The following is an 18,043-nucleotide window of genomic DNA, read 5'->3' on the forward strand; positions in this document are numbered from 1 at the left end:
AAAGTAGAATTGTAACCAATGATGAAAAGCAATCAGTTGAGAGCGTGAAGAAAGTTTTACTTGAAGCAGAACATTTCCTTGTTGCTTTTTGATGTAAATGTTTTTGGCTTTGCTTGTTACCGCAAGGATTTTTTTGCAACTGCTGCATTTTATCTGGAAAATATATGTCATCTATGTTCAATTTTTTAGATTACTCACTGATGATCAGTTCGATCTGGTCAGAGCAACCACTATCCGTGACGTCATTTTGCGAACTAATCCAAGCATGTCTCCAATGGATATCCAAAATAATCCATTTGTTTGGGATCCTGGTAAGCAATTGTATTTAACAACTTAAATTAAGAGCAAAATACAAAGAATAAATTTTATAAATTTGCAGCTATTGTAATATGTAAAAAACTATCTTAGAAAAAATTGAGTGTTAAAAAAAAGCTAATTGTTGAAACGCTTTGCTGGTTTATGTTACAATTTATAGCTTTATAAGATGGTCTGTATCAGCAACGCACTTGACTATTGATGAGATGGACTTATGTTATGAGCTATATGTTGACACACAGTATCAAACATCAGAGTCGATATGCAGACGATATGGCCATTTTGAATAATTCTAAACTGAAAATGCAGGAATACCTAGATGCTCTGTCAAAAAATGCTGCTAAATTCGGCCTCCAAATAAATGTGTCCAAAACCAAATGTATGACAACCGACAAAACTAACAACACACTCAATCTCACTCTCTATGGAAAACAAATAGAACAAGTACCAGAATTCATATATCTTGGCCACCGATTATCCGCAACCAACGATGGAAAGACTGCAGTGCAACACCGAATTGGCTTAGGCTGGGCAGCATTTGAAAAGAACAAAAAGATTCTAACATCCAACAGACTCCCAATCAAACTGAAAGCAAAAATTTTCAACACCTACGTTTTACCAGTCGTGCTGTACGGTCTAGAATGCGTAAATTGGACATCATCAACAATGAAAAAACTCACTACCTTCCAAAATCACATCATGAGAAGCATGACCAACAAAAGGCTACTTGATCACACAAAAATAGAAGATCTTCTAACTATGACAAAACTACATCCAATTGCAGCAATAATAAAATCAAAAGTTTTAAAACTGTTCGGCCACACTAAAAGATCACAATTCGGAATCAGCAAAGTTTGCACAGAAGGCAAAGTAGAAGGAAAAAGAAAACGTGGCAGACAACCAAAACGATGGCAAGACAACATTCAATCATGGACCGGACTCCACTTGACGACACTGGGCGAGTTGGCTCAAAATCGCCACTCTTGGAAACAAATAAGCCATGTTGATGCGCAATCTGCCGCAGGCGGAGATAACGACTGATGATGATCAAACATCAGTAATTTATATGATCATTTGATGTTTTTCTATAAATTTTATCAAAAGTTAATAGAATGTTTGCGACCGTTACAAAGAATTTCTCCCTGTTTTCATTTGTGATCAATATTAATTTGTCATCGCAGTCATTGCAAAACTGTGAGTGGTGATAGAAATGCAAACGTTAGTCAGCAGTCTAAGTTAATCAAATCAACAACCTGCTGTCTCAAAAGAATTAAGTTGAACATAGCCAACATAGCCTTATTAAAAGGTTTAAGTCATTTATATGATATTTTTAGTTCGAACCAAATCAAACCTTTGTGCCATGTCCTTTGCAATTTCAAACGACGCACCAGTGCGTTGCGACTTACAATTTGAGAATCAATGTAGGCTAGTACATAAACAAACCACAAACAATTTTTAAATTTCATAATTTATCAATCATGATGAAAACTCGGAAACTTTCGCGGACCCCCTGAAATCGCTTCACGGACCCCTTGGGGTCCGCGGACCCCCAGTTGAGAACCACTGGTCAATATCTTTATGACAAAACCTTAATGCTTCTGTAATCGAATCAACAAATAAATATACCTTAACTATATTTAGTTGGTGTGTTTTGAGAAAACGAAGATAGGGTTCTCATTGTGGTTAACCTAGCAGTATGCAAAGCAGGTAGTCAGTTTCTTTCTTCTGGTTGTTTATCCTCCTTTAACTGCGTTCACAATCTAGTATAACTTGGATAAAGTTGATCTATGATTTTTCAACATGCATCTTAACAGGGTATCGAACCATGATCACATGAAAACAATCATGATCACATGAAAACAACCAAGATCACATGAAAACAAAATCAAACCATGATCACATGAAAACAAACAACCAAGCACCATGTCCACTCAGCCACTGTTTATCCAAATTTAAAGAATATCTTCACTGTAAAAACGCTATTGATAAAAATTTGAAATTTGTCATGAGAATAATTGCTAGAAAACGTATAAGTAAACTTTATGAGCTTTTTATCTGTTTACAGACAATGACAACAGGACGTATTGTCCACAACCAGATCAGCTTAGTGAAATCAATATGGAAGAATGCACTCCCCCGAAGACTTTTGACTATTTCACCGGCAGCGAAGTGTCTTTTGCTCTTAGTTTTGCTGCCATCGGAGTTTTCGCCTTAGGTAGAAAATTTGATATGAAGCAAAAAATGTTATACAGTAACATGAAAAGGGCTGTATGACTAGCCGAAAACGTTAGCTTATTGTTTTTGTTTTTTGTTTTTACAACGCCTAATGTAGTGTTATTGCTGGGTTATGTCTGTTTAAGGTTTAAAAAAGTTACCTCTCTACACAAATTATATTATAACATGTTTGCTAAGGGCAGTAACGATAAGCCACAGAGCTTTAGATTACAGTTGTAAAATTGAAATCAAACAAATAATTTTTTACCTTTAAGAAAGGTTGATCTTCATCGTGCATCGAGCATGATTGGAACAATTAGGCCTACATAAAAAAAGTAAAATAATTTCTTTCTCAAATGAACTTTATTTTTCAGCTACGATGCTTTTCCTTTTCGTGCTCGGCAAGATTATGGAAAAACAAAAGTTGCAAATGAGGAAGAGAACGGCAGCGATTGACAAAAAACGAAGTACCCAACAGACAGGGGAGGAAGTAGATATCGGTTTTGAACTTTTGGGAGAAAAGAAGACCAGAGAAATTAAGGTAGCCTGTCAAACAAAATGTTTTTAATATTACATAAGCCTACCATGCTTAATTGCTTATCTCAGCCAGCAAAGACTGTTCTTTTTTTAAATTGAATTATTTTACCATACAGCGTTAAATAGATTAAAGGACGGATTTTACCAGCTGGGACAACTGACAGAATGTGAACGATTTTTTAAATGTAATAATAGCTCTTATTTTGCAATTTGTAAACAGATTTTGAAAATTTTTATTTATTTTACAAGTAGGCTACACTTTTAAAAATCTCATCATTACTGGCTACATTTAGAAACAAACCAAGCCATGTGGACTTATTTTTTTGCGTCAACGACTCATAATCACTACCATACCAAATTACCAATTTATGAACGTAGATCAAGCTTGGTCCAGGAAAGACTATTCAAATAAAAACTGTCGGTGGAAGACAATTGCGAACAATAGACCTTGGTCAGTCGGAGCAAATACATCTTTGCAGAGCGTACAACAAAGGCAGGAACGCGATGTTCCTAAGAGCGTCTAATGACACCCATGACTTGGTAAGAAACGGAGTGCAGTGATGTTTCAAGTTTGTGTTTGTATCAAGTCCGAAGGTGCAAAAAGTCGAAAAGTCTAGTTTGTAACTTTAAAGGCGTAGCTGGATCTTTAAAATTGAAAGTAAGCACAGAAATCACCTTATTTTGTGGCTGCATAGCCGAGTGGTGAGAACCTTGGAACGGCAATTGAAAGGGCGCCGGTTCGACACCGCTCAAGAGCATGCGGCTGTGTCTTTGGCAGGACACTTAAAGGCATGCCTGAAGGTGGACACGAAGATTGGCTCCCTTGCCTTCCTGTCCAATTAATCAAAATTTTCCACCACCAGGTGTAAGCCTAGATACGACAAGCAAAACCTTATTTTTCAAATAGATCTCATTACCTCCATATACAAGGTAGCCTACTAAAAAAACATTTGCAAGTTTAATCATTTAGTAGCCTACCAAACAGCCGATACTCCATCTACATTTCATCTCAACAGATTATTATTCAACACCTTGAATCGTGGTTATAAAACAAACCACAACTTTAAAAAACTTAATCTGATTTTCTACTACAGGTACTTCGTTTCAACGATAGTGAAGAGAGGGACAGCTTCATAGTTCGAGTCAAAACTTTCTTTCAAAGCAATGGAATTCCTTACATTGAAAGCGAAGTTAGCTTCAGCCAGATGATGGCACAAGCAACAACTAAGGAAATGAGAGACGAATTACTCCAACGATTCTTCAAAACCGCTTTAGCAGCTGTAAGTCAGTTAATGCAATACTGAAATAAACGACCAGCAAAAATCTATTTACTTAAAGTCACGTTTTTTGTAATTTTTGGGATTTCTAAAACAAGTTTCCTCAAATAAAGTCCAAAACTAACGTCTTTTTTACTCAAATTTTCAATTTCAGTCGGTCAAACTTGAAACCGACAACCAGGAAGGAATATCCGAAATCGAAAATTCTCGAGAAGCTAGAAAGTTCATCCATGTTGAGTTGAGCAAACGGGAGTTCGCTGAATATCTCAAGCTGAAACCCAACAGCATGTTCGTGGAACAGATGTTTAACACGGCGGACGTCGATGGAAGTGGAGCAATCTCTTTCCGAGAATTCCTGGATATTATGGTCCTTTTCACAAAAGGTGAAATAATGTTTAATTTTCTTCACCAGTCGCTCTGATGAAAATGTTTGAAGGCATTTTGCAATTTGAAAAAAGAAAAAAAAAGCGCAAAAACTTGGCATTTTTATTTTAAAAAACTAGGTTAATAAACAATAGCCTACCACTTCTGCAATTAATATACCAACGCAAAGTAGAGTAATTATACACAATTTTTACTTTCAGGCTCTCCCCAAGACAAGGCCAAGCTTATGTTTGACATGTACGACTTGGATCAAAGTGGAGAGTTATCTGTTAGCGAATTCAAAACAATGCTCAAGTGAGATGATAGTTTATAAACCTTACAAAAGGAATTCATTTGAAAACTAGAAAGGAATTGAATTCTTTGTTGCAAAAAGTGATACGTAGGTTTATTTGCATGAGATGTCATCTTCTCAATAAGTTTTTTAATTTTATTAATTTTTTGCACTAACTTTAATTGATAGATTAAAATTTTTGTAAAATTTGCTGTTAACAGTTTTTTTTTCTCTTGATGAATTATCTTTTTACATCAAGAGCTTCAATTGTTGATTATGATCTGAATTAAATTTAAAAAAATGAAGATTGACATGTAGATACCGAATTCATAAATGAGAAAAAGTGAAAAAACACTAGCCTACTGTACTTACAAGATCATTATTATTATTATTAAAAGTTTCCAACTGTATATGTAAACCCAAACACTAACCAACATGGCGCTTCAGGTCCATGATGGAGATGGTGAACGCCTCTGTGGCCACAGAGCAGTTGGATGACCTGATTAACACTTTGATGTCATCCCATGGCTTTGGAAACAAGCAATCTCTTTCTCTTCAAGACTTCCAAACAATCATGTCCAAGTACAACGCGGAATTGAGTGATGCCTCATTGCAGACACCCAGTGAGTTCATGAAGGACCTTGTTTCAACATTCAGTTTTTCGTGTGTCAACATGACAGACAAAGTATTTTTCACCAGACAGTAACCAACTAAGCTACTTCTAATAAAAAACTAAGAACTTTGAAAAACGATTAGCAACCTAAGATAAACTAGAAGAAAGTTGTTGCCAATATCTATTCAAAAATTGTAAATTTTCTCAAATTTTGTCTGATCGTTTGTGAAGTGGGCAATCTTTCGTTTTAATTACTTTATGTAAATGTATTAATCAAATAGCGTATTAATTATTTGAATGCATTTCATAAATGAATCTGCAAAAGCTACGTTTGAGCTTTTAATTCAAATGTCTTAGGTCATTTATTCCACATGCAAAAACAATACTTTCATTAAGATAAACAAAACGTTTATTTCTTTTTAGTCGAAGGCCAAACAACAGGTATTGCAGCTTGTGCATTGCAATAATGGTTATACATACAATCATCATTGATAGTCACATATTCCGATATTTAATCAATAAATGCATGTTCCGTAGTGCTGATTTTGTCTTGGTTTTGAGTTCCAGTCATTGTCACATATTGTTAACTAAATTTAACAAAATTATATTATTATATATACACCGTTTACTGTGGCTGCCGAAAAGCCTATGTCAGTTTGTCTTGACGTTAATGTCAACATTACCGCAATTCTGAATAGCGGATGCAGCTGTTCGCCCTCAAGTCAGGCGACCACAGAACGGTTGACTTAAAATTTACATTTTGGTTTTGCAACCACCTACACGTGTTCTCGTGAAATTAACTTTAACTTTCGGACGACATATTATTTTTTTTTTATGTAATTAGAAAATGTTACGTTCTTCAAGTTAAATCTGTTCATTATGATTTATCATTTTAATAATTATGCATGCAAGGAAACCGAAAAGTATGAAAACATAGTTCTTTCTGTTTTATATTTTAAAACGTGATTTTTTGTGTAGATTTCTTGCATGCAGCAAGCAGTGTTATTGTAAATTAAGACAGTTTTGATATCAATGCTTTGCAGTGTTTGTTGTGTTTACATACTGATTTTTCTTATCAATATTACAACCTATAGCAAGAGATTTGAGTTGTTTTTAAGCAGTAAGCACTTGTTAGATTGGCTTTTCGAATTTTACTTTAAAAGGTCTTTTGGGTTTCATATTTTTAACCTGTCATGTACAAGGATAAAATCTACATTTAAATAATTGTTATAAAATATAACTCCTTTATAAAATGCATATTAGTTGGCCCAAATGTCTTACATAACTTTTTTTTGAAATTGATGTTTCAAAATAGCGTAGCCTACGGATTAGAAATCTTAACTTGAGGAAAAATCTATAAAATAATCTATTGTAACTCGCCATCCGCAAAAGTTGAAAAATAACTTTCAAAAATACCGATTAGACGATCAAAGTAAAATTTTTCTCCAAAGCGATTTCAAAAGTATTTTTACCTTCATTTTCCAGGAATTGACAAAAACCGACAGCAGACTGTAATGCATGCCGCCCCAGCTCGCGAGAACAGAGGAACAAGAGCCAGGCGCACTGTCAGAGCATACGCAGACAAGTGAGTACTTCAATACGATTTGCTTTTGGAATTTTTTATCACAACGATTAATAGAAAATCAATTCAGCTAAAATGACTGTGGATCGCAACTTTCCAAAACACATTGTTATTAAGGATTGCATCAGGCAAGGAGAAATTTATTGTAAACTGGATTTTGGCATTGATTGTTACCTTAGTTGTTTAATAAAATTGTTGCGTCATTAATTGTTACTTTTTTTACTTGATTCACAATGTAGATGTTAACGACCTGTTTTAGTCTGATGCTGCGAGTTTGCTGTGATAGTAACAGGTTGCACTAGCTTTCGGAACACTTGAACTGTCAATATTTTACTTGGATTGTCCATGTTCATCTTGATTTGTGAGTAGCTAAAAGACGTGTTCCGAGAAAATAGATATCTGCTACTTTTTCAAGTTATCTTGTAAACTATTGTAGGTTGTTCACAGCAAAACAAATGAAACTTTGCAATCGCGCCATTTTGCGAAATGCAGACTTGCTGTTGCTCGAGAAAGTTATAATAAACGTAAAAAGACAAAAGCAGCGGTTGAAAACTATGTGGCAGGAACTAGTGGTGCGTACTGTTGAGCCTAGCCTCATGGGCGAAACACGTGTCTATCGCTGAGTTCCTGCTACACTCGACTGCCGAGAAACACATGTTTTTGGAAAAGTCTTGATGGTTAGTGTGAAGGCTACACCGTATGGTTAGCGAAACACAATGCTCGCTGTTCTATAGTGAGAAGTCAGGTAGTGCTGACGCCAGGAAGATCGCTCCTTTTCAACAAATCTTTAACAGTTGAACAAATAGCATTTAAATTCGTTGAATTAGCAATACGTCGATTATTTTGGTGCTTTACAGTCAGGGCCGTTGAAATGATAATTTAGGCCCCGTACCAATGAGATATTCGGGCCCCAAGTTAAGGCATTTCTAAGATAAACGCTCTATATCTAACACGAGGTGATTTCTGTAATTCCCTGACCCTATTAAAAGTTTACGGACCCTTAGAATCACTTTGGTCCGGGTCTAAAAATTACCCCTTAGACTGCCTTTGTCAACAGCACTGTTTACAGTATTTGAATTGTTATAATTTAGGAGCAAGAGCGCGTCCGCCGGAAAAGGAGGAATTCGTGCTCGTGCTGACCGTAAATCCAAGATCGTAGTCAACGTCCAACACGACCGATACGAGACAGACCCATTTTGGCAGAAAATCTATGCTGTCAGCAACTACATCCAGAACTATCGCCTCCAGATCTTTTGGCTGACTCTCTACATCATTGTGACAGCTGCCATCTTTGCCGAACGTTGCTACTGTAAGTTTTAAACAATCGTTACTACTTGTGAAAAACAAAAGTACCTTTTACTATTTTAAGACCTAACTGATAAAAGTTTGGTTTAGTTTTAAATGTAATTTTCCTTGTTGTGTAATTGCTTTGTTGCAACTACTAAATGTAAAACTTTCGACTTTGATCGTGATTAATGTTGATGTATTATATTGACACATTTTAAGTTTGTAGCTGTTCATCTAATTTAAGTCTGTTACCATAACCAGTAAAGTTTTAAGGGTAAAAATGTTCTTTAAAACAAAAACACTTTCAATTGTTGAGATAATCAGGTTTTTAATACTTTTCTGCAGTCTTCTCAGTTGAAAGAGAATGGGCTGGTCTTCGTCGTATCTGTGGTTACGGTGTCTCCGTTACAAGAGGAGCTGCTTCCGCCATGATGTTCACTTACTCCTCCCTGTTGGTCACCATGTGCCGAAACACCATCACTGCTCTTCGTGAAACTGTTCTTCATCGCTTCATCCCCTTTGACTCAGCAGTGACCATGCACAGAATCATCGCTTGGATTGCCCTCCTTGTGACAGGTGAGGAAGTTTTATTATTTTCTCAAAACATAAAATCTGCTTTTGTTCAATGAACGTAGTATTTCCCCCATGCGGAATTGCCTGATAGCAGAAGCTTATTTGGCCATTTTATCACGATTTTTTTTCTTTGTACTTCTTTTTTGAAAAGCATAATGTCTCTTTTTCTAACAAGTTTTTATGTTAGCATTTGCACTACTTGAAGTGACTATCAGGCTGGTCTTGGATCGATTTTAAACCAACGAGCTTGTCATTTTTCTCAGCTGTTCATATCATTGGGCATTCCTTGAACTTCTATTCCATCTCTACGCAACCTGCTAGTGACCTGATTTGCCTCTTCCGTGATTACTACCGTTCTAGTGACACCTTGCCCAAGTTCCATTACTGGTGTTGGCAAACCATCACAGGCATCACGGGAGTCATTTTAACGTTAAACCTCATCATTATGTACGTATTTGTAACATAGTCTTTTTACGTAAGAAAGCTGCTTTGAATCGAAATTGTGATACATCAATATGTTGATGAAGCATGTATTCGAAAACAGTACCTAGTCACCAAACGTCAGGTTGAGAAAGGTTAAAGGTATCGCCTATACTTATCTATGTTAACAAAATGAGCTATTATCCTGTCAAGTAAACTCCTTGTGTATGCTAGTTCCTAGTGCAAGCAACAACATTTACTCATCAACAATGTGTTAAAGAAATGCAGAAAAAAATTGAAACGTTGTAGAAACAAAGGACGAATCGTACTCGTTTGACTATGCTGTTTTCAATCTTTCCTTTTAAACAGCAGCATTGCTTTTTTTTACCAGGTACACCTTCGCCTCCAGCTATGCTCGCCAACATGTCTTCCAATGGTTTTGGTGGACCCATAAGTTTGGATACTTCATCCTCTATCTCTTCATGCTTCTTCACGGAAGTGGTTTTCTGGTCCAGGTACTGTTAACCCATTAAAAGCCGCCACAAGTTCCCGTTGCTCTTTTTAGGAAATATTTCAGCCACAAAGTTGTATTGTCATAACTTTTAAATTAGTTTAAAAAAATTTGATGATTTTTGCTTTTTTGATGCATTTTTATGTTTGCCTTTTAAAAGGACACCGGCCACATAGTCAAATGTAAATCTCGCGATACCTTAACATAAGAAGGTGTTTGTTTCGGTAGAAATTTGTCAGATCTTACTTGAAGGACGTTTCAAAGTTATTGTATGAACATATTATATTCACGGTAACCATCGGCGTAGCTAGTAGGGGGGTGTCCCCCCCAGTTGGCAGTCTCCCCCTCGGTCGGAAGCTTGTGGCAGTAGAATATTTTTAAACGTAAACGAAAAAGCATAGTCAAAATCTTTTTTGAAATGGATTTGGCTCGTATTATATTTGCTGGTTCCTACTTCACGCGTTCAGGGGTGCAAAATCATGGTCCACCGCGGGCGGCACAAACCATAGCGATACGCCACTGACAGTCGTCGGCTCCAGCTCGTGACCGAGCATTGGTTTCGTCATCAAATCGAATTTGGCTTTAGATGGTGATGTCATATATGGCTTTGGAGGCCAGTGTATGATGGAAAAGACGTGGGCAAAAGTCACATTGTATGGAGGGAGGGACGTGGTAGTTTTAACTTTTCTAGTGTTCGTTTTTTTGGGGCTTTTTGTATCCTTTTTTTCGAAAATTTCCGTGCCTTCCTTAGATCTTTTTCTCCAGAGTAATCTGTCACTAGCAAGGTTTTCTCATGAATCCAGATCAATGTTTGCATGGTTGAGGGAGACTTTCAGCTGATCTTTGTATCTCATTCTTGGTCTTCTGGGGGGGGGGGGGGTTCCTGTCTCTAGTTGTCCCTCCTCGTTGTTCCTTCTCATGACATGTCCTGTCCAGCGAAGGCAGTGTTGCAATATGGTGACTTCTGAACTGGGCAACCTAGCGCGATCAAGGATTGCATCTTTGGTGAGAGGTGAGAGTGCCTAGCATTTGACCCAGTTTCCTCTGCTGAAAATTTTCAAGACGTTTGATGTAACGGCGGTATAATGTCCAGGTTTCACAAGCATAGAGAAGAGTGGATAGAACGACTGCCCGGAGGACCATAATTTTTGTGCGGATAAATATAGCATGGTTGTTGAAAACACGATGGTTAAGTCTTCCATAGGCACAACGTGCTGCTTTTACACGATGTTCAATATTCTTTGACAGAGTTACAAACAACCAAAAAAATGTGGCCATGTGGCCGGTGTCCTTTTAAAAGGCAACAATAAATATAAAGCAAAATAAAAAAATAAAAGAAGCAAAACCTTACACAAATTAGAGTGTAGTAGGAAGCACAATATTACAGAGTGTCAAACTATGAAGAAACATAATTCATATCTATTACCAATAGGCAATAAAACATGCATGTTCCTCCTCACTTCACTTTATCGGGCTCTTCTCATTTTTCAACAATTTTCAAACTTTCACAAAATTCAGTAAAAGTACGTTGTTTGCAAATATTTATCAACACCTTCCAAAACAGACCCTAAACAACTACTAGCAAGTCCAAAATGATTCAATCAAAATAAAATGATGCAATACTGATGCATTCAAAACGATGTCCTTTTAAAAGGACACCGGCCATGAATGGGTTAAGTTAATGTTGTCCGTCGCTTGATCAACAAATCTTAAATATGAAAAACTTTCTTTTCTTCAATGTAGCAGTCTTAATCAATGTCTTTGTTTCAATGTTCTGTAGCAGTCTTAATCTACTCACATAATATCTCTCAATCTTATACTTCTCCGTTGAGAAACTCAGCTCAAGAGATACCTCAATACCATTGAAAGTTTGACACTGTGACTTTTAATATGTAGCCTACCAACTGCATGTTTTTATTTTACTTCAGCGTCCATTCACTTACTATTTCTTGTTGGGACCAATCATCCTTTACACCCTTGACAAACTGTACAGCATCAGCAGGAACAAGGCTGAGATTTCAGTTGTAAATGCTGAGTTATTGCCGTCAGATGTGACATACCTGGAATTCAAACGACCAACCAACTTTGACTATAAGGCTGGTCAATGGGTGAGTCTGCAAGACTGTAGGACTGCAGGCCTACATGCTATCAATAAATTAGAAGCACTGTCCATAATGTTGTATGGATAACTTTATTGTTGAGACCTAAGACTTGCTTGAGGATCATTTCAGTTTCAATATGTATTCAACAACGTACAGTAGGCTACAATGCCATAGCGGATGAAAGACAAAAACTGTTGTTCTCAGTTTTTTATTTTCCGGTAATTCCCATTTAAAAAGCGCAAACAATAAAAACACGTCTGTAAATAATACAGCCTAGACTAGGAATAGGTATGATTCTTCAAGGAAATATAAAATTAGCCCACATATGATATGTGTAGGCTGAAGCATTTGTTTTGACCTATTATTTCACTACAGATACATCAATGCATTAAATATCAACCAGTTGCAATAATATTGCATTTTCTTTTCATCAGGTACGAATCGCTTGCCTTGCACAGTCACCAGGAGAATATCATCCGTTCACATTGACATCCGCCCCTTGTGAGGACACTCTTAAGCTCCACATCAGAGCCGTTGGACCATGGACTATAAATCTGAGAAACATCTACAACCCTGAAGTGTTGAGGGAGTCCGCGTATCCAAAGGTCAGAGAAAAATACAGCTAGTCGTCATCAGAGAGCTTGTTTGTTTTTATCAATAAACCACTTCTTTTTATTCAATTTAGGAGGATTTTTTCCAGGATCTAATTTTCCCACAACATTTTTTTTCAGCTTTTGGTGGACGGTCCATTCGGAGAAGGTCACCAGGACTGGTACAAGTATGACGTGTCTGTGCTTGTCGGGGGTGGTATTGGAGTGACTCCTTTTGCTTCCATTCTCAAGGATCTGATCAACGTTTCTAAATCGGGAACAAGAATTTCTTGCAAGAAGGTTAGTTTGATTTTTCGACCGTACATTTTACTGTAACTTATGATTAGTTGTAAATTTGGATCAAATCAAAGTCTATAAAAAAGATGCTGAAATCGCTTTAAATAGTAATATCTATTTTCTTGTATGTGATTGCAAAGATGATTAATACCGATATGGTAGATATCACGGTGCAATTTATCTATGTCGAGATTTCACTGTATGAGAGCATTTTATACAGGAAAAAAAATGCCTGAAGTGTACGACATCTTCATTCAAATGCTACTGATTTGGTATTGTCAATTTCATAACAATACTTAGTCTTTTTTTACCTTTTAACACTAAAAAAATCTTGAAAATTTAGGTCTACTTCATTTGGGTTACTCGAGACCAGAAACAGTACGAGTGGTTGACTGACATCATCCAAGATGCTGAAGACAAAGATCTGAAGGGTATTTTGGATACTCACATCTTCATCACCCAGTTTCCTCAAAAATTCGACCTAAGAACCACCATGCTGGTAAAGTTTTTAAATATGCAACTTTTTGTTCAATTTGAGGAAGGTTGGCAAGTCGCAATGTCTTGTCAGACTTTTATGAAAATTAATTTGTTTATTTCATTTACTTACTTAATTCAAGCTTTCATCATCGAGTTCAGTTCAAATTGCAACTAAATATTATAAATTTGTTAAGTTATGCACCAAAACCAACTCGGCGGTAAACGAAAGGTCGCACTGTTCACTTGAAAAACCAAGTACGCAATTTGAGTTTTTTTCAACGGAAAATAGAAGCTTTATTGTCACAGCCAATACTAAGAGTATCTAATTTAAAGTTTTTATCTTTTTAGTACATCTGTGAAAGGCACTTCCAGAAAGTGGCCGGGAAATCCCTCTTCACCGGTCTTAGGGCTGTGACTCATTTCGGACGTCCGGACTTCAAGTCATTCTTTGGATCTTTAGTCGACGAACATCCTGAGGTATAGTAATTACACTGTAATAGAATTATGGAGTGGCGCAGCGGATAAGGCGTTGGCTTTCAAATAATGCAAACGTGGTTCGACACCGGCTGAAGCTGGTTGTTGATAAACACTGCCTACCTCTACCCAGGGTGTAATCAATTGGGTGGGCGTAGTTTTTGAAGGAAGGGCGGCCGAGAGAGGAGCTGGCTACCCTACTGTCGTTAATGCCGAAGGCTTAGTGTAATAAGAATCTTATCTTTTCATTTTCCGAAGCTCAGTAACTACTGTAAGTGTGAGACCACCGTTAGCTTTGCCGAGAATTACATGAAGTTTTATTTTTTGTTTCATTAAACAAAACAATGCGCTGCAATGTTAAATTATATACAGGCATGAACAATGAACAGCAACCAATAGAACAAAATCGTGTTGAGTTGCGCATTGTATTTCAATCTGATTGCACGTAACGGCTTCATGTTTTTTCAGGTGGACAAGTTTGGCGTTTTCAGTTGTGGCCCCCCTCCAATGACCAATGGCGTTGATCAGACATGCGCCCAGCTGAATAAGTACGAAGGTCCATCGTTCTTGCATCATTTCGAGAACTTTTAAACTGAAAATGAAAGATCTATGTACATAGAATATTATACCAAACGAAAAAAGCACCGTCCTGCGCTTATCCATTGCATACCCAATGCACACATGTGTTGCAAGAAGTTTAATGGTTTCCATTACCTTTGTGTTGTAAATAGCTTTGCTTTTGTGAGTCGATTGTATAAACCGTATTTTCTTTCTTTAGTCTAGTCAAAACTATGTGAATAAACTGGGGAAGAAAAATAAAAAGCGTAAATTTAACAATGAGAAGTCATAAAATGCTAGGCTTGAAAAAATCGGCTCCAAAGTTTTAAACAGTACAGAATAGTCGGGCTCCCATGAAGCGCGTCCTACAAAACTTAGCACTTTTGCATGGTGAAATTTTGCAACAAGACTTAAGTTTTTGCGAAATCCTTTCCACTGCTGACTTTAAGTCGACAAAAATGTACCTTTAGCAATTTAACAACCATACTTTTCAAATACTGATAAGATTTTCATACCATTTTAAGAACGAACTATAGTTACGCTTTGATTCGACTAAAGGAGTTGTTTTAAATCGGCAAGAAACGAACGGCTTATAACAACTCAACATTAGCCATTTCATGCAAGACTATCATTTCCACATAACCTGCTTTTACACTCATAGTATTTCTATTTCGAAAGTGCCTGTTGCAAAAACTCGTATTTGTCAATGAAAAAGGAGTGTTGGCATTTATGTTGTTTACTCTGTACAAGGGACTTGACTCGCTTGTGCATCTCGTTGTATAGCAGATTATAAATACGCAACCTGTGTCACTGCGCAGCCTTCTTCAACTGTTTAATTTCGTTGACCTGGCTTCTTCAACACATAAACTAATCATTGATTTGAAAAAAGACTAAAGTGCAGATTTACCCAGCTGGTAAAAATTGCACTTTTTCACCGTTTTGATGTTACTATAAATTATGTTGAAGCTAAGTAAAAAAGGCAACTTTTACCGTTTGGTTGCACTACTCAGGTATTCCTATGCCATATATACTGTATTTCTAAGCTAATTTTGAATGACAAGTTACGATAGTTATGAAACAAACTAGATTTTCTCGTTAAGCTGTTCCAACAGTAGCCAGTAATAAAGAACTATGCCTGTGATACTGTAAACTTACTAGTAAAAAGTTGTAAAAAATATGATGCATTTGTAATAGCTTAACAATAGTGCCTTGCTAATTTGCAACTAGGCTAGTTCAATATTGAATTGATTGAATCAGAATTGAATTAAGTTTTAACTACTCGGACAATTCAAACATGAGGTTTTTGTGTAATGTTGATCTTCTTTCCCAAATGGAAAGAGTTACTGTTTTTACGTCGTTTAAACATTATCATCAATCCTCTTGGTGTGAGAGGAGAACAGGTGATGTGAATCTTTGAAAGCTTGCCTGTCTATTGTCATCTAAACTATGTTACTTTGCGTTATTTTTTAATGTTAAACAACAACAAGAATGCAAATGAAACTTTGGAATTGTTATTGTGAATACCCTCCTATAGATTTTAAAGGAAATTGTAAATATGACGTCATGATGGTATATATACAGTATGTTAATGATAGTTGTTTTTGAACGAAACAGAAACTCAAGCCTTGTGAAAAGTTCAATACTTTAACCAAAAAGTTTTTGACAGTTTGTGTATCGTTCAACTGCGCAATATAAATAAATAATAGGTTGTAAAAGAAAAACTTGATTTTAACAAAGAATAATTTGAGTTTTTTCCCTCAATGTTTGTGTGATTTTAGTTTTGATAATAATCATTCGTAAAGTTTTTTAAAACAAAACCATCATATGTTTTTTTTTGAAATCTTGCTATTTAAAGGAAATAACACTCATAGAAGGAACTAAAGAAAAACAAGCTCTTATTTTTGAACTCTGTGAGCGTAGTGAACTGATACCTTACAAAGGGTTAAACTTTTTTGGTTAAGTTAACACGACCGGTCGTATCAAGTGAGCGTATTTAGTCCTTTTGCATTTTTTGAAAATCTATCAGGAATCGTTATGAACATATTACCATGTGTACTTGTGAACTTGCTTCATAAAGAACTATGCAATGTGATGTAGATATTGAATCACTGGTTTAAAAGATTTTTTTACGGCAAAACGTTTTTGCCTTATCGAGAAAACTGATTTCAAACGACCATGATATCTTAATCCCAGACAGTGTGCAGACGTTGAATTAATGTAAAAATGACTAATGTTGCTGTCTGGGTGTGATTGAAAATTCATTACAGATGCAATATCGCTTTTGCTTTCGCCAAGAAGAAGTTATGAACTTACTTATTATATTATAAAAGGAATCTTTTAATTAAAAGTTCAAATCTCTAGCCTTATAAAACAGCATTTGTCGTGTCACACTATCCATGCACATCTTCAATTTGTAATTAGATATAATTCATCATTATACAATAAGATCCATCCATCTTAAACAGATTTTACAAAGTTTTAAAATGGAAGCGATTTTTATAAATGTTTAATTCCATCTCATTTTGTCTTTGACCTTGTACAGTACAATGTTAAACGTCTTCTGTAGCGGATATGTCTCTTCACTGGCCAAAGAAATGCAATATTTGGTTGTGATTAAAAACGAGAAGACTTTTACTTAAGCGTCTTACATTATATCGATGAAAATGTGCAAATTGTCGAGTGAGTTGAAAATATCAGCTTGAAGTTACAACCCTTTGTTTTAAAATCACGAAATAAAATTGCTGTATTTCGAAGTAATCTGGCTTTTTCATTAGAATTACTGTCAGCTTGAAAATGAGTTGAAAGTGAAGAATCTGCTGAGATGAGGCGAAAAATGTTGAATGTATTTTACAGTTGATTCATATCGATTAAAATTTAAAATTTAATTCTAGCATGAGCTTCAAACAAACAGACTAAAATTCAAATGGAATTGCAGCCCAGCTAGTCTGTTGTGTTTGTGACATGAGATCATTTTTTGCAAATCATTTGTACGTATTTAAACAGGATACTTTAGAATTGACCAACTCAACAGATGGCTTCCACTGGCACAGAAATAAGTACTCAGTTTTTATTCATAGAAACCCTAGATGAGATACTGCTAATGCTTTGATTCACTGCTGCTGTGCTTTGTATGACAATTAATTATATTACCTAGCGATCGACGCCATGCGAATAAAAATGACGTGCCGTTAACGTGGACCAAGTTAAGCCAAAGAGGTCGAAACAGCTGTATGCCACTTTTACGTCATTGGAAGTACCAAAAATACGCGTATCAACAAGAAAGGCATTGAAGAAGTTTCTTTTTAAAGTTTATTTTCAGCTCAAAGTCTAGTGATCAAATATTTGCCAATATGTTTAGAGGTTACGAAATGAATGATCGCGTTTAGACAAACGGTAGCTCTTGCATTTTTTCTTCAATTCAACGTTCACTAACATTTAATCAATGTAATTGCAGTGGAACTTGTTTTCCTGCAGACACTAATGCGATTAAAGGCCAAGAAATAAATTATGTTCTTGACAAATAAAAAAAAAAAATTATAAGTTTAAATTTGCTATATTCAC

At 36.0% G+C, this 18,043-nt stretch overlaps 1 protein-coding gene across 1 annotated transcript in view; it reads left to right on the forward strand.

Moving 5' to 3' along the window:
- Positions 1-17,233, forward strand: part of LOC145785143 (dual oxidase 2-like) — a 30,347-nt gene extending 13,114 nt beyond the window's left edge. Inside the window, exons 14-33 of the mRNA XM_082596844.1 lie at positions 190-311; positions 2,381-2,530; positions 2,904-3,070; positions 3,445-3,606; positions 4,161-4,352; positions 4,498-4,726; positions 4,928-5,021; positions 5,446-5,621; positions 6,035-6,052; positions 7,097-7,196; positions 8,285-8,502; positions 8,826-9,056; positions 9,317-9,500; positions 9,865-9,988; positions 11,913-12,092; positions 12,521-12,691; positions 12,818-12,976; positions 13,317-13,472; positions 13,799-13,927; positions 14,393-17,233. Coding sequence (XP_082452970.1) covers positions 190-311; positions 2,381-2,530; positions 2,904-3,070; positions 3,445-3,606; positions 4,161-4,352; positions 4,498-4,726; positions 4,928-5,021; positions 5,446-5,621; positions 6,035-6,052; positions 7,097-7,196; positions 8,285-8,502; positions 8,826-9,056; positions 9,317-9,500; positions 9,865-9,988; positions 11,913-12,092; positions 12,521-12,691; positions 12,818-12,976; positions 13,317-13,472; positions 13,799-13,927; positions 14,393-14,515 — 3,085 coding nt within the window. The 3' untranslated portion in view covers positions 14,516-17,233. The remainder of the gene's footprint in view (positions 1-189; positions 312-2,380; positions 2,531-2,903; positions 3,071-3,444; positions 3,607-4,160; positions 4,353-4,497; positions 4,727-4,927; positions 5,022-5,445; positions 5,622-6,034; positions 6,053-7,096; positions 7,197-8,284; positions 8,503-8,825; positions 9,057-9,316; positions 9,501-9,864; positions 9,989-11,912; positions 12,093-12,520; positions 12,692-12,817; positions 12,977-13,316; positions 13,473-13,798; positions 13,928-14,392) is intronic.
- Positions 17,234-18,043: the final 810 nt, after the last annotated feature.

This window comes from Aplidium turbinatum, chromosome 16, assembly GCF_918807975.1.
Source record: "Aplidium turbinatum chromosome 16, kaAplTurb1.1, whole genome shotgun sequence".
In the NCBI taxonomy this organism is placed as follows: domain Eukaryota; kingdom Metazoa; phylum Chordata; class Ascidiacea; order Aplousobranchia; family Polyclinidae; genus Aplidium; species Aplidium turbinatum.